A 16,078-nucleotide genomic window follows, 5' to 3' on the forward strand; every position below is an offset into this window, starting at 1 on the left:
GGGGACTGTGCCCTGGAGGGATGGAGAGGAGGCCGTGGCCAGAAGGCAGGAGCCTCCCTGAGACTGGGGAGCAGCTGCCGTCATCACTTAGGGAAAGGGTTCCTTTGTGGAGCTCGCTCTCTATGCGGGGCTGGGGGGCTGCAGCTGGGCACAGAGGGGCTGCCGCTGACCTCCCGTGGGCCTCTCAGAGTCCTGGGAGAATTAACGGATGTGCAGCCTCTCAAAACTGTCCTCGGAGCACCAAGTCCACAGTCAGATGACAACAGCTCCAGTTACAGAAGCGTGAGGCGTGCACTCAGGCCAGTTCAGGTACCGAGCTGAGAGCCAGGCCTGCCTCGCTACCCTGAGTGTGTGTCTGAAATAGTCTTTTCTGAGCCACAAGGCAGGTTTCTTGAGTGAATGAATGACTGAATGAAGGAGGCGGCACTGGAGCTGAGCTCTCAGTGTTGAGAAACAGACTGCGAAGCACCAAGGGAAGGAAATCTGAGCAGAGGGAGCAGCCCTGCAAAGGCCCTGGGGTGGGGTGAACTTGGCCCCTGGAGAACAGAGCTGGGCAGGAGCCTTGCAGGGGCAGGGGCAGAGGTGGGCGGGACCAGACCAACCTGGGACTTGGACTTTGCTCCTGGGCCCTGGGCAGCATAGGAACGCCGGGGCAGGTGGAGCGCTGTTCACTTCTCAGTGTGATTCCTGCTCACAGGCATTTATTTCTCTTCCCATTTCAGGGAGTTCCCATCCAGCCAGTTCGGCCTACACTTCAGACACCAGAAACGCAGGAGTTCCCACCCCCAAAATAAGCACACCCCAGCCACTGGAGGACATGTTAACCTCACACAAAAGTGACTTTAATTTAGTGCACATGGTGGCTTTGTGTTTACAAAGATGGGCTGTGTTCACAAGCGGCGTTGACAGTACTTCAAGCTTTTCAGTTCCTCTTGGCCCTAACCTGGACAGCTCCAGGGGTGAGGGAGCTTGTCCCCTCTGTCCCTCTCAGAGCAGAGTCACCATGAGCAGGAGTGGGCACTCACAGGTCCGCTGATGCAGGGATGGGGGGCTGATCTCACTCAGCCCCTCTTCCTCGCATGCTGCCAGGCCTGGGCCCTCCTGGATCAAGATGGGAAGGTGGGCGCCTCGGCCAGCGGGCGGGACATGCTCTGGATGGCCCACTGCAGGATGCCGTCGAAGGAGTGCTGCAGGACAGAGCAGAAAGAGGGCACTGGGACCTGGCCAGAACCTCCGGGGACAGGTGGCCCACCCCGCCCACATCTGGCCACCTGGGTAGGGGAGTGGCTGGAGGTGTTCACTTCCTGTCCGAAGAAGATGAGGCCCCTAAAAGCCACATTTTCTTCCCAGCAAACCTGGCTGTTCATCTCTGGTCAGAGAGGCCTGGGTTCAAAGCCAGAGCAAGAGACCCACAGAGAACAGAGCTCCTGGGGACCCATCCCACCCAAGGGAAAGTCATGGCCTCCAAGTCAGGCTTTGATGGCCCTGTTGCTGGGGCCCTGAAGCCTCCGGCCCCCCACGTCCAGTCACCAGGGCCTCGGGGCCAGATAGAAGGGGGAGCAGCTTGGGGTCCCTTGGTGCATTTGTGCACTCGTGTGTAGAGGGTCAGTGCCATGCTGGAGCACGTTGCCCTGGGGTGCTTGGAGCACCCAGAGCAACGTTCCCTAGCCCCTCTTGTGGCTCTGGTGCTGGCTGGCTCGGGGGTGGGGGTTCGGGAGAGCCACAAAGGACAAGGCAGAGGCTAAGTGATGCATTACCTCACTCAGGAGGGACTCCAGGTCATCCCTGTGCAGAATGGGCTCGTGACCAGTAGAATCGTCCCCCGCCTGGAACCCAGGAAAGGGAGGTCACCCCAACTTCAACTTGCACACCCGGGCTGGGGACATCCCCATGGCAACAGGACTCCCTATAGAGGCATCAAGGGCTGGGAGTGGGTGACAGGTGCCAGAGCAGTGAGGGTGCTGCCAGTGCATCTTTAGGTGGACCCCAAGAACTGAATCCTAACCCCTAGCTCCTTCAGGGGGCAGTGGGTACAGGCAGGGTGGGCATGAATGAGCTTGGGGCTGCCTGCCCAGGGCTCTACACCTCCAGAAGCTAGCTGCCCCATGCCCCCAGACCTGCCTGCCCCACACGCTGAGGGTGGCCCTCTGGGAAATGTGAGGTGACTTAGAGAATCTGGTCACTGATGGAAAACTGAAGCCCAGAGAGAAAAATGCCTGGTCCAATGCCAGCCATTCAAACATCCAACAAGCATGACCAGGGCCAACCATACCCCTGGAAAAGGGGCCAAGCAGGGAATGAGGCTCCCGGCCTGGAGGCGAGAAGTTCACACTAAGCGGAACCAAGTGAAATTGCCAGGTTTGTAGCTCAAAACAGCCAAATGCCAGCCCTTCCACCTGGCTGGGTCTGATAAACACAGTCCCCGCCAGGCGCCACCAGCCCTGGGTGCTTGAGGGAAGAGCACAGCCCCAAGGTGTGCAACTTTCAGGAAAGGGTCTGGGGGCCACAGTCACGTGACTGTGCAGGATGGGGGGGCTAGGGAACAAATGGAGCTGCAACTTTTTACTCAGAAATGACATGACATTTTACATCACAAAGAAAAGAATCTTTGCTGTCCAGAGGAAAAAAAAACACACCCAGGTTTCAAGAAAGGAAGCATATTCCAGAGGGAGGCGCCCCCTGTGGGAGAATCCCCCAAGGCTGCCTGGAGGAGGCAGTGAGCTGGCCTGGGTGCACACTGTACAGATGGGTGGGGACCATGAGAGAGGCTCCGCAGCAGGAACAGGGCCAGGCAGTTGTGAGCCCTGCCAGGTGGTCCCATGAGGCCCCCCTGGGCAGGGCCTTGATGCAGCACCTGGGGTGGCATCTCCCACACAGTGTGTCAAGGAGCTTGAGGCTCAGCTAGGAAGCAGGATGGGCCTGGATATGAGAGGGACTTGTCACCATCCTGGGGCCCCCCACAGGTTCCTCCAGGCCAGGGATATGGTCAGGAGGGCCTCTATGTTGGGCAGTCAGGGCAAGAGGCACCACTCTCTGGAAGCTCCCGACTGGGGGACACATGGGACCCCCCCAGGTTCCGAGGGAGCCCGGGATGACTGCTGCTCAGCTGCTAGGGCCTTGGCTGCATTTCCTTCTGGACAAATGAGGGTGGAGAGTTACTTCTCCCCAGGGACTCCCAGCTGCAGGATGGGGCTGGGAAGGGTCCCAACCCAGGGGTGCTGGAGGAGTGGGGTGTGGACGGTGTGGATGAAAAGGGGCCACATACTAAACCTGAAAAACTCAGGGCAGGCATGCATGGTGGCCTCAAAATCTCAGAGACCTAAAATAACCACAAAGGCTGGTCTGAAATGAAAACTTTTTAACTGAAAGCAGTTGGGTGGGTAGTCAAGCCCTAAGGCAGTATTTTGCCCTAACAGAGGAAAATTAGTTAATTTTCATCTTAACTAAGCCAGTCGGTTGTCTTTTGCATCTGAGATAACATATCTGATTAACACAGGCCTTTGCAAAACAAAGTAATTTCCCTTTTCCCCACCTGCCCTCAGGTGCCAAGAACAGGGATCCTCTCATTGTTATTGGTATCTTGTTAACTGTTAACTATCCGGTACCCACCCACGTAAAAGAAGTCTGTGTCTATCATTTTACTTTTTACCCAATCCCAGAGGTTTCCCCGCTTGGCTTTCTCCCACCCCCCTAATCTATCACAATGGATTCTGTGTAACCCACTTACGTCTCCCCCTTTGATTGTAACGCATAAAGTGAGGTGCAAAACTGCCATTCCCCGGAGCATGATCTCAACCCGTTAAGATATTGGCTCCCCGGCAGCTGGCCATAATTTGGCTCAAATAAACTCACAAAAATTCTTCACAGGTTTGAATGATTTCTTACGTTAACAATGGAAATGGGGTTCTAGGGAAAGTCACCTCACTGGGCTGTCTGATCATAAATCCCCAACCGGGCAGCTCGCACCCAGGCCTAGGACTTCTTTAGGTAAAAGGCTTTCCTTTGCCCCTCTGCTGTCTCTGTGCATCCGGTTAGCACACCCCAGAAACGCCCCGTTCAGGCTCAGGCCCCTCCTAAGCCTGCGCGCCCCCAGAGAGCTAGAACCGCCCAGGGACCCGCTTCCCCAGGTTCCTCCCACCCCAGCGACCCTCCTCACCTCCCCCCTTAATCCCAAATGCGGGGAACTAGCTGCGGGCGTGACCCCGCAGAGCGTTTTGCTCAGTCTGCTGAGGTCCTGCTTCCAGGCTTACCCTCTGTTTCGACTCAGATACATTTCTGTAAAAGTCCTCTACAAGTTTGGGCTTCCTTCGCGGACAGGGGAGGGGTGCCAGGGGTGAGGTTCCGGGGTGCTCATCCCCACCGCGGCGCCTCCTTTCCGCTCGCCCCTCACCCCACGCACCCACCCGCGCCCCCGGGCCAGGGAAAGGGCGCTGGGGGTAGGGGAGCTCAGGGCACAGCCGCGCGTTCAGCCTGTGACCACCGCTCAGGCGGGTTTCCTTTTGGATACATTTAAGTTACCAAATAGGCGCGGACTTAAAAACATCGCACATAAATAAGGAGCACGTGGCGAGGGGCGCGGTGCCAACCCGCGGGGCTGGCGCCAGAGCTTCCTCTCGGGACGCGCTCCCTCCACCTCTCCACCCCGTGGGGACCCCTCCCCGCACTGCGGCACTAACCTTGGCGGGCCCCGGAGCCAGGCGCGCCGGACTCGGGGCGGGCGCCCCCTCCCCCGGGGCCGGGGCCGGGGCGGGGGCCGGGGCGGGGTCCCCGGAGCAGGATCTGCAGCGCAGGACGACCCTGCGAGGAGCGGAGCACAAGCTGCGGGCTGCGCGCGCCCGGCCCGGGGTTGTGGGGTGTGGGGCGGTCCCTCCCGCAGCCGCCGCGTGCCCCCGCCCCCGGCCGTCGCACTCACCCTGGCAGGGCGCCCGCGGGAAAGTGGCAGCGCCAGTGGAAGGCGGCGGCGCAGTGGGCGCAGCGCAGCACGTCCGCGCCGTCCCCGCACACTCCGCACCGCGCGCCCGCAGCCGGGCCCTGCGGACGGACGCGCGCCTCTACCCCGGCCCGGGAGCCCGCCGGGGCTGCGCCGCGGGGTGGGGTGCGCGCGGGCGAGGGGCGGCTTGGGGATCCCAGCCCCGGGGGGCAGCGGCGCCTCGCGCCTTTGGGCTGCCGCCCGGGGAAGCGAGGTGCCCCGACCTCCCCCCCCTTCGGTGGGCCTGGGCCCCTTCAGGACTGCTCAAAGGGTCCCCGGAATGGGACGCCCCAAAAGAGGCATGAGGAGCTGGGGAACCTGGGGACTCTCCAAAATGCCCTCCCACACCCTTTTATTGCCCTGCCTCTTTTGGGGGGGGGGTTCAAGAACAGTGAGAGAATGCTTCACCCCTGCAGGAATCCCTCCAGGAACCCTCTCCCCCAGAGCCCCCCACCTTGTTCTGGGTGCTCCCCATAGCGCCCAGCCCCTGCGCCTCCTTCCGGCTGCTTCCCACCTGCCCTCCCCATGGCCAATCTGGCTGCTCCTGCCAGTGGCCTCCCAGAGCCCTGACCCCCTAGCCCTCAGTAGACTCCTCCCGCTTTCTCCCTCCAGTCACTGTCGGAGGGTCACTCTCCTCCTATTTCAGGCTGCCCTGCAGGCCCTGAGCTCCCTGGAGTCAGGCACCCAGACCCCAGGGCCTAGCCCCCTCACCTGCTGCCCCTCGGTGCCCACATACAGTAGGGGGCGTAGGGCTGAGGGGTCCAGTACCGGCAGGGGGGCCCCTGGAGGTGGGTTCAGCAGGTGCTTGTAGGTGACTGTAGTGTCCAGCCCAGCCGGGGGCTCCCTGAGCAGTCCCTTCACCTCCTCTCCTGAGGACCTCAGTCCCAGGATGACCTGGAACCAGAGGGTCAGTGCTCCGAGGGGCTGCAGGAACTTGCCCAGCGCCATCCAGGGAGTTAGTGACTGCTGGGAACTGGGGGCCGGTGTGGTGGGAGGAAAGGCCCAGGTGCAGTCCCAGCTCCATGGTCATCCTCAGCCCTCCACCCTTCCCCACCTAAAGATGGGGTGCCCAGGGCCTCAGGACTGTCAGAGTAAACACTCCATCTCCATCCAGGCATGTCATAGCCTTCATTTTTTTGCTGCAACAGACACTAAAACATTATGGGGTGAACATTATCAGTGGTCAAAGTGCAACCCCTGTGTTGGGCAGACAGAGCCAAGGCCCCGCAGTTTGAGAACTGAGGAATGGGGCCCCTGTAAGGGCAGCTGTCCAGCAGCTGGCACCCCCTCAGGCCCCACAGTAGAAAGTTGAATGGATGTGACCAGGCCAGGGTGGGGGGCACGGGGTTTAATGGCCGGGCAGGCGCGACCCACAGGAGTGACCAGCAGGCAGGGCTCCAGGTGGACAGAGGGCCTGGGAGTGGGTGGGCCTGTGCTTACTGGGGTCTCCGCAGGTGGCTCCTCCTCCCGGGGCAGGTCCTGCTGGGCTCTTCCCTGGAGGCAGCTGGAGCACCTCCAGGTCCCACTGCTCATTTTGTCACCAGCCAGAGGCATGCAGAGCAAGGCAGAAGGTTTGGTAGTTTCCCAAACCCCCAAACTCAGGGGAGGCCTCCTTCAAATCACCCTTTCTTTTTACAGATGGGGAAACTGAGGCCCAGGCAAGAAGTGGGCAGAGCCACAATGGAAGGGCCTGCCCAGCCAGTCAGCAGGAGAGCTGAGGATGCCCAACATTTACCCTCACCACAGGGACAGGTGGAATGGGAGCAGCGCAGTCCCCAGCCCCACTGCCCAGCGACCTGAACCAGGGCTCCCTCAAAAGTGGGCCTCGCTCCCCACCCGTGGAACAGAGAGACTTCTGGGTGCCTCCCACTTGGGGCCAGTGGGTGGTGGTGGCTGTGAAGCCAGGCGGGTGGGGGGGGTGCTGCAGAGGTGACCAACACGCCAGATCACCTGGGGATCTCCTGGAGAGGTGGGGACAGGCAGGCCAGGTGGAAGGCCCGGGGGCAGCCGTCACAGCAGATGAGCTCCCCGCCGTCCCTGCACACTGCACACTCGTCTTCATTCTTCTGATGCAGACAGAGACCACATCCCCTGGGGGTAGGCGACGGGCCCAGCCTCCCCAAGAGCCCCCAGACCTCTCCACTACAGGTTCCCTAGGGCACCCAGGTCCCATGGCCCATTCTGATGCCAGGTGATGCCTGCCTCCTGGCCCCACCCAAGACCCCTTCCATATCTGAGACTCCAGTCCCTGCACCCGCCGGGTCCATCTCTCCTGGGAAGAAAGGACCTTTAGAAAGCCAGGGTGCTCCTGGGCACCTGTGCTCCAGACAGTCCCTAGACTGCACGCCCACCCCCACGCTGCCCCTTCCTCATAGGGCAAGGAGGGGTAGGCCCGGAGGTGTTCCTGACTAGTTCTGTCTCATTAAGAAACGAAGCTGGGCCCGGCCGGCATGGCTCAGTGGTTGAGCATCGACCTAGGATCCAGGAGATCTCGGTTCGATTCCTGGTCAGGGCACATGCCCGGGTTGCAGGCTTGATCCCCAGTCTGGGGTGGCAGGAAGCAGCAAGTCAATGACTCTCTCATCACTGATGTTTCTGTCTCTCTCCCTCCCCCTTCCTCTCTCTGAAATCAATAAAGATATACTTAGAGGGGAAAAAAAGAAACGGAGCTGGGAGCCTAAGGATGTGCTTGGCACTTGGGTGCCTGGCTCCCAGCAGGGGCCACCACCCCATCCATGGGCCAATTGTGAGACAAAGGGCAGCTGGCACCTGAACCAAATACCACGGTTTTAAAAACCCAGGAGGACTCACTTTCTTTGACTTATTTGATTTTTTATAATTGTGTGTTATCAGAAAAGAGAGACCACTGGAAAAGAAAGAGCTCCACCCTGTGGACAGGAGTTTGGCCTTGTCCTGCAGCCACTGAAGCGAGTGCCCTGGACAAGTGGCAAGCCCTGGGGTGATGGGGATGAGGGGCACCCCCCACCCCTGTCTGGGAGTTACCTGGTGGAGCTGGGGCTCACTGAGGAGGGTAGGAGGGGCCAGGCCCCTGCCCTGTGGGCCTGCCCTGGGATCCCCTCCAGCCTGCAGGGAGAAGACAGGGTCACCAACAGGGGAGAAAGCCCAGGCAGGAAGCCCCCAGCTGCAGGCAGAGCTCCTGGCCCAGAAGCGATGCTTCCGCCCCCGCTGTGGGTACTGGAGGGCAGGGGGCACCAAGGGCTCTGCCTAGGGGCGGTCGGGCAGCACTTACAGGGACAGCAACCTGGGTCCCCTTTGCTCGGACCAGGGTCTTCAGGCCTCCACCACCACTGCGGGCTTTGTTCTTCCCCCCGCCGGGGTCTTCAAACTTGCTGGGAGTGTAAACCCCCCCAACCTGAATGCACTTCTGGGTGCCACCTGGGAAGAGATGCTGACTGGCAGTGCTGCCTGCCCCGCTGGCCCTGCTCAGCCACACTGCAGGCCCAGGCCAGTGGCCAGCGGGTGGCAGAGGCCCTGAGCTCTGCAACTGGGGGCTCCTTCTCCCCGACCGCCCCAGCCAGGTCTGGGGCCAGGATCCTAGGCACAGGAGGGTTCTCTGCTGGGGGACTGTGCTGTGTGTCCCCCAAATCCATGTCTGCTTGGAATGTAACTACGGGACCATGTTTGGAAATAGGGTCTTTGCAGATGTCAGTAGTGAAAATGGGCTCACACTGGACCTCACGTCCAATGACTGGTGTGCTTGTGAGAAGAGGAGAGTACACAGGGAGGAGGCCCTGTGGCGATGGAGGCAGAGGCCGGAGTGATTAGACTACAAGCCAGGGAACAAGGGTCGCAATGCCACCAGGATCTGGGAGAGGCAGGACAGACTCTGCCCTCGAGCCTCCTCCTCAAGAGTGACTTTGCTGACATCGAGATTTTAGAATTTCTGTTGCTTTAAACCACCCAGTTAGTGGTAATTTGTCCTAACAGACCTAAGAAACTACTGTAGGGCCCTTGGATCCCTCCCTGGTGAGAGACCAGGACCTGGCTGTCCTGAGCGGCGCCCAGCACAGCAGATGGAGGGAGGAGTAGTGGAGGAAGGGGGTGCTGCAGGCTGTCCTTCGAGAGAGCAGCCCCTCCCCAGAGGGTCTGACAACACAGGCCTGCCTGCAGACATGCGAGGCGAGGACATTCTAAGGATGTGGGCCCAGGACCCAGAAGCAGCCCATCCAAGTGGACGGAGGTGATCCAGGGCGTGGTCCTGGACCGCCGGCCTCTCAGAAGTTCCCTGGCCTGCTTGTCCAGGAATCCCTCCCCCGTGGGGAGCCCTCGGTGCTCCCCACCTCTGCAGAGCCAGCAGAACCACTCGGGGGACGCTGGCTGCCTCGTCCACAGTCCTGTCTGCTCTGGGGCCACCAGAGAGTTAGGGGCACGTGGATCCCAGGGCCAGCACCGTCTACCTGACTCAAACACCTGCTGAATAAGGATTCCCTCCACAGCCCCGCAGGCTCCTGGGACATCCCCAGACGACACAGCCACGGCTCTCTGGACTGAAGCGGACATAGTCTGAATTCCTGGGGAAGGGAGCACTAGATGGGGGTCATCAGTTGGGAAGATGGCCCCTGAGCACCTCCTCCATGCGGGCAGTGGGGAGCAAGAGGCACCTGGGCGACAGGCCTTAGGGGGGCTCCACACACCTACAGCCCTCATGTCAGAGCAGAGACAGGCCCTGTGCGTGTGTGAGCCAACTGAACATGGCAGGCAGGAATGTTCAGGGACCCTGGAACATGGCCCTGGGCTGTGCTGGGAGGGACGCAGAGTACCCAGGGCCTGCCCCCAGGTCCCACCAGGTGACCACAGAGGGTCTCTGAGGTTCTGTGTTCTGGGGCAGGGAGGGGATAGAAAAAGGCCAGGCTGAATCCAGCCGAAGGACCAAGGAGGACTCTGTGGAGGAAGCAGAGTTGAGGTGGCCCTAAAGGACAGGCACAGGAGGGGTGACCCGAGATCTGGATGTGGGTTGGGGGTGAGATGTCAGGCCAGCATGGTTTTAGTTCCCAGGAAGGGTCCTCAGAAGACAGCCCACCCCCACCCCCCTACTGGAACCCCTTGACCCTGGCCCAGGAGCAGGGGCCTTGGGGCCTGCTCACCATTCCCCAGCGGGAGGCGCTGTGGCTCTGCGGTGCTCTCCTGCTTCTTGGGGTGTTTGGCCTTCACCTGGGAGCCTGTAGGGGGAGCTGAGGCAGCCGGCCCTGCTCTCCACTCCCAAGCCAGTCCGGGAGAAGGGTGGAGGGCAGGGCAGGGTGCGAGGGAGTGATCTTCCAACTCCCATGGGTTCCCTTGCTTTACAGGGCTCTGGTGGTCACATCAGTGAAAAGGAAACGCCCCCCAACTGCCTACTTCACGGCACTGGGGCAGCCTCCAGTGTGTCCACTAAGCACCCAAAAGGGACCTCTACTGTCCTTGCTAGGCTGGCTCCAGCTCATTAGGTGGGACAGGTGCTCCCAGAGGCAGCTGGGGAGAAAGTGGGGAGGCGGGGGGGTTGGCCTCCCAGGGGAATCTATAGCCAGAATTGCTCTTCTAACTGTGTACCTGGGCTGGAGGTGCCCCTCGGGGATAGGGCTGCTGGTTGAGCAGCCCGAGGCTCCTCCAAGGCCTTCCTCTTGGTGGGGGGTCTGGGCGGTGGCACTGTGGTCTTGGGGCCGGCCGGGGGCTTCCTCCCCTTCCGGGGCTGACTGAGGTCCACATCTGCAGGGCGTGGGCAGAAGCAGAGCCAGGCCTCAAGCCCAGAACTGACCTCCTGGCAAGGTGGGGGAGGTCTCAGGCCTCTGCCTCTTAGAACTCGAGGTTGTGCTGGGTGATGTCCGGAGTCTCCCTAACCCCCCCCCCTTCCCACTTACAGTCCCACTGGGGCTCAGTGGAAGAACCAGGAGCTTCAGCCCCCAGCAAGTGAGGCTGACAGGCTGGGACTCTGCCCCCACCTTTGGGGAAGCTGTCCCCCACCTTTGGGGAAGCTGTCCAGGATGGGCTGCAGCCGGGCGTATCTCTCCAGGTTGTAGTCTTTGAAGAGCACCCTCCAGAAGTCCAGGATGGCACCCGCGTCCCGGGTCAGCAGCCAGGAGAGGAGCGCGTGGAAGGCCTGAGAGCACCCCTCCTTCTCCTTCAGGCGCAGGGTCTCCTGGAGCAAGAGCAGCGCGTGGGGGCCCCTGTGCTTCCCCAGCACCCCCTCCTCCCGCCCACTGTGGGGCTAGAGGGCTGATGCCGGCCCAGAGAAGGCTGCTGGAGACCTGGGCACCATGTCCATTCCTCCGCTCCAGGAAGGCTTGAGGATGGCATGGGGGTGCTGGGGTGGGGGGGGGTGCGCTTGGAACTCATCTTGGGAGACCATGCCCCTGGCTTGGACATAGGCTTGGGGAGGGCTGAGAGGGGGCTTTGGGGATCTGCGTTGGGGGCACCCCTGGAATTTGTCCCGGCGACCATTCCCTAGGCTGGTGGCTGGGGCTTGGAGAGGGCTAGGGCTTTGGGGGCAGGGACCAACCTCTAGTCCCGGGCGTCCCTCTGGCTCATGGGCGGGGCGTGGGAAGGCCGGGGGCGTTGGGAGTGGAGCGTTGGAAGCTGAAGCGTCTGGAGGGGCGCGGGCGGACCCCTCTGGACTCCTCGCCCCCGCACTCACCGGGCTCCTGGGCGGGGCGCGCGGGGCGGGGTTGGGGCCCACCTGGAACTTGTCCTCGGGGACCACGTCGTGGTCGGCCAGCGCGTGCAGCAGCGGGAAGGCGCTGTCCACGGCCACGGCGATCTCCGTGCGGTGCAGCCTCAGGAGGCGGCGCAGCGCCGCGTCCCCGCCCGCGCGGGCCTCGCCTGCCATCGAGGGCTCGGGGGGCGCGGATCTGGGGGCCCTCTCTCCCCGCCTGGGGTCCCGTGGCCCCGGGGTGCCGCCGGGCTTGTGGGGTGGCTGGGCCGTGTCTGCCTGCTGCGCCTCCAGCCCCGGGGACACCTGGGCGGACACCTGGGCGGACACCTGGGCTGAGCGCCGGGCGCTGGGTCCCTGTTATACCGAACTCTCCCGAGAAAAGAGCAGAGGCTGCGCTGCCCGAAGCCAATCGGAGCCGGGGGAGCTTCCAGAGGGGCAGGGCTGGAAACGCCCCTGTAACTGAGGAAGATGTGCCGGTCCGCAGCCAGCCGCACCTGCCAGCCATCTGTTGGCTTTACTTTTCCTTTGCAAAGGAAGCTTCTGAATCAGTGCTCCCAGTCCCCAGGCTCCTCAGCCGTGTGGGTCTGGCCTCAGGAAAGCAAAGCCACTCCGTGTCACATCTAATGACTCACAGATTCCCGGGGGTGCCCTGAAAGCTTGGCTTTAGGGGTGGCTAGCGAGCATGGCCTCCACCAGTCCCTCCAGAAGGGCCTCAGCGTTCCTTCCCTTTGAGCTGCATCATCCGCCGACGCACCCTGCACCCATGGGTGCTCTCCCCCTTCAATTGGTTGAGTGCTCATTGAAGGACTGTTGGCCATAAAACAGTGGTTCAAGGGGAATTAAAAACTTCTAAGACCATTCCCCACGTCTCTTTTTCAAAGCCACGAACCCCTCGCAGGTGCACCTGTGTCATCCAGCCAAGCCTGACCTATGCCCGCGTCACCCAGCCACTTGCTTGGAGATTAGCAAAGAGACTCTTGTAGAATTCCGGACTTTCCACCAGGTGGGGGTTTCCGTGACAGCCCCTTACTGCAGCTGACCTGGAGCTGCCTGGGTGTGTGAAGCTGGCCTGCGAGACCTACAGAGGGGTGAGGGGCCTGGGGCTAGGGGCTGGGTCACTGCCTTGGTGGGGCTAAGCCTCAGTTTCTCCATGAGGCACTGAGTGCAGCCATGTGCCTGCTGCATGGTAGGTCATCTCTAGGCCCTGTTCTCATCCAAAAGGGAGAGAGCCTGTTAGCTCCTCTAACAGTGGTTCCTCAGTAAGTTAGCACAGAGCTACCATATGACCCAGCAATTCCACTCCCAAGTGTACACCCAAAAGAAGTGAAAGCATGTAAAAAAAAAAAAAAACCAAAAACCCTCAAAACTTTTACATGCATGTTCACAGCAGACTATCACAATAGCTAAAGGGATGCGGTGGGGGGGGGGGCAACCCAAACATCCACCTAGTTTGGGTAAATAAAATGTGGTCCAACCATGCAATAAAATATATTCAGCCATAGAAGAGATGAAATTCTAATACATGCTTCAGCAGGGGTGAACCTTGAAAACATTATGCTAAATGAAGTCAGTCAGACATAAAAGGCCACATATTGTATGATTTGATCTATATGAAATATCCAGAATAGGTAAATCGATAGAGACAAAAAGCAGATTATTGGTTTCCAGGAGCTGAGGGAGGGTGAATAGAGGGGGGCTCCTTAATGAGTATGGGGTTCCCACTGGGATGATGAAAATGTCTTGGAAATAGACAGTAGTGATGGTTACACAACATTGTGATGTACCAATTGCTACCAAATTTTAAACTTTCAAGTGGTTAAAATGGCAAATTTTATGTTATCTGTATATTACCTCAATAAAATTAATTTAAGAAATCATTCGGGCCTATTTTTGTGGATCTATTTCTGGCTTCTTTATTCCGTTCCATTGATCTGTGTGTCCATCCATTCGCAAGTATTATGAAATCTTTGGGATTTTGTACAAAGACAACCATGCGACCTGTCAATAGGAATAGTTTCATGTGTTCTCCTTCAGTCTATATGCCTTTTATTCCCTTTTCTTGCCTTATTGCAGTGGTGAGATACAAGTGGTGAGAGTGGACATCCTTCTCTTGTTCCCGGTCTTATGTGGAAAGCTGTAGGTTTTTTGTAGTTACTCTTTATCAAGTTTAGGAAGTCGCTTTCTATCTCTGTATTTATAAGAGTTTTTATCAAGAATGGATGTTGCATTTTGTCAGATGCTTTTCAGTATCAATTGATATGATCACATGATTTTTCTTCTTTAGCCTCTTAATATGGTCTATTACATGGACTGACTTCTGAATACTGAACCAGCCTTGCATCCCTGGTATAAACTTCATTTGTTCATACATTGTTGAATTTGATTAGCTAATAATTTGTTAAGAATTTTTGCATCTATATTCACAAAGTATATTGGCCTATAGTTTTTTGTTTTTGACACCATGTGGAGATGTCAAGGAGGCTTTAAGGTCTAGAATCCCAGGGGAGGTCTGGCTGAAGATGTTCACTTGGAGGTCAACAGGTTGTTGATATATCTAGACCATGTTGAAGTGTTACCACCCAACCTCCTTTACAAGTGACACACTTAAGGGGTGGACTCAGTGGGCACCAGAGCCCTGCTGAAGTAAACCTTGCTCTGTGGGGTGGGCCCCTGTACAGCTGATCCTCTCCGGTGCTCGGAGGTCAGTGATCAGTGGTGGGAGCCAGTTCTTGCAGCTGATCAGCCTGGGGGTAATTCCCTCCCATTTACATGCCAACAGCAATCAAGGCTCAACTACAAGAGGGCAGTGTACACAGTTCACATGGGCTCCCAAGGTGTGCCCAGCTTGGGTGATTGGAAAGGCTCTGCCACTGGACCCTACAGAACACCTACTACATTGGGCCACTCTACCAAGCTTGGGAGACCTAGCAGCTCTACCTAATACATAGAAACAAAGGGAGGCTGCCAAAAAGAGAAGACAAAGGAACATGTCCAAAATAAAATAAAATAAAATAAAATAAAATAAAATAAAATCAGAACAAAACTCCAGAAAAAGAACAAAACAAAATAGAGATAAGCAACCTACTAGATGCAGAATTCAAAACACTGGTTCTACAGGTGCTCAATGAACTTAGAGAAAACTTCAACAGCATTAAAAAAAGACCAGTCAGAAATGAAGGATACAGCCTGGCTGGTGTTGCTCAGTGGTTGAGCATCAACCCATACACCAGAAGGTCACAGTTCTATTCCAGGCTAAGACACATGCTTGGGTTTGAGGCTTAATCCCCAGTAGGGAGCATGCAGGAGGCAGCTAATCAATGATTCTCTCTCATCATTGATGTTCTCTCTCTCCCTCTCCCTTCCTCTCTCTGAAATCTGAAAAAAAAAAAAAGGCTACACTAACTGAAATGAAGAATAATTTACAGGGAATCAACAGTAGAGTAGATGAAGCTGAGATTCAAATCAGCAATTTGGAACATAAGGAAGCAAAAAACACCCAATGAGAAAAGCAAAAAGCAAAAAGAATTTTAAAAAATGAGGATGGTGTAAGGAGCCTCTGGCACAACTTCAAGCATTCCAACATTTGCATCTTGGGGATGCTGAAAGGAGAAGAGAGAGGGCAAGAAATTAAAGATCTATTTGGAAAAAATGACAGAAAATTTCCGTAATCTGATGAAGGAAATAGACTTACGAATCCAGGAAGCACAGAGGGTCCCAAACAAGATGAACCCAAAGAGGCCCACACCAAGACACATAATTAAAATGCAAAAGGTTTAAGACAAAGAGAGAATCTTAAAAGCAGCAAGAGAAAAGCAATTAGTTACCTACAAGGGAGCTCCCATACGACTGTCAGCTGATTTCTCAACAGAAACTTTGAAGGCCAGAAGGATTGGCACAAAATATTCAAAGTAATGAAAAGCAAGAACCTACAAGCAAGATTATTTTACCCAGCAAAGCTATCGTGTAGAATTGAAGGTCAGATAAAGAGCTTCCGAGACAAGTAAAAGCTTTAGCTTTAGGGGTCCATCACCACCACACCAGTATCACAGGAAATGTAAAGGGTCTTCTTTAAGAAGATGAAGAAAAAGGAGAAAGATAAAAAATATGAACAATAAGATGGCAATACATTGATATCTATCAGCAATTGATTCTAAAAAACAAAATAAACAAGCAAAGCAGAAACAGACTCATAGAGAACGTTTTGACGGTTGCCAGATGGGAGGGGATTTGGGGGGATGGGTGGAAAAGGCAAAGGGATTAAGAAGTACAAACTGGTAGTTACTGAACAGCCATGGGGGATGTAAAATACGGCATAAGGAATATAGTCAATAATATTCTAATAGCTATGTACGGTGTCAGGTGAGTATGAGATTTATCAGGGTGATCCCTTAGCAAGTTATGTCATGTCTAACCAGTCAGGTATACACCTGAAACTAATATAATGAGGTATGTCAACTATAACT

General features: G+C 57.1%; 1 protein-coding gene across 1 annotated transcript; it reads right to left on the bottom strand.

Annotated features, from left to right (window-relative positions):
• Window positions 1–925: 925 nt before the first annotated feature.
• On the bottom strand, window positions 926–11,789 carry AIRE (autoimmune regulator; the record flags this gene model as incomplete). The annotated part of the gene is made up of 14 exons (XM_081139021.1): window positions 926–1,187; window positions 1,758–1,820; window positions 4,677–4,797; window positions 4,913–5,031; window positions 5,681–5,863; window positions 6,410–6,494; window positions 6,920–7,035; window positions 7,973–8,053; window positions 8,220–8,365; window positions 9,388–9,501; window positions 10,075–10,149; window positions 10,517–10,672; window positions 10,928–11,102; window positions 11,640–11,789. 14 exons carry the CDS (start codon window positions 11,787–11,789, stop codon window positions 1,107–1,109), a joined length of 1,665 nt encoding a protein of 554 aa, XP_080995147.1. The 3' UTR covers window positions 926–1,106.
• Window positions 11,790–16,078: the final 4,289 nt, after the last annotated feature.

This window comes from Miniopterus schreibersii (assembly GCF_964146895.1).
Source record: "Miniopterus schreibersii genome assembly, chromosome: 5".
In the NCBI taxonomy this organism is placed as follows: domain Eukaryota; kingdom Metazoa; phylum Chordata; class Mammalia; order Chiroptera; family Miniopteridae; genus Miniopterus; species Miniopterus schreibersii.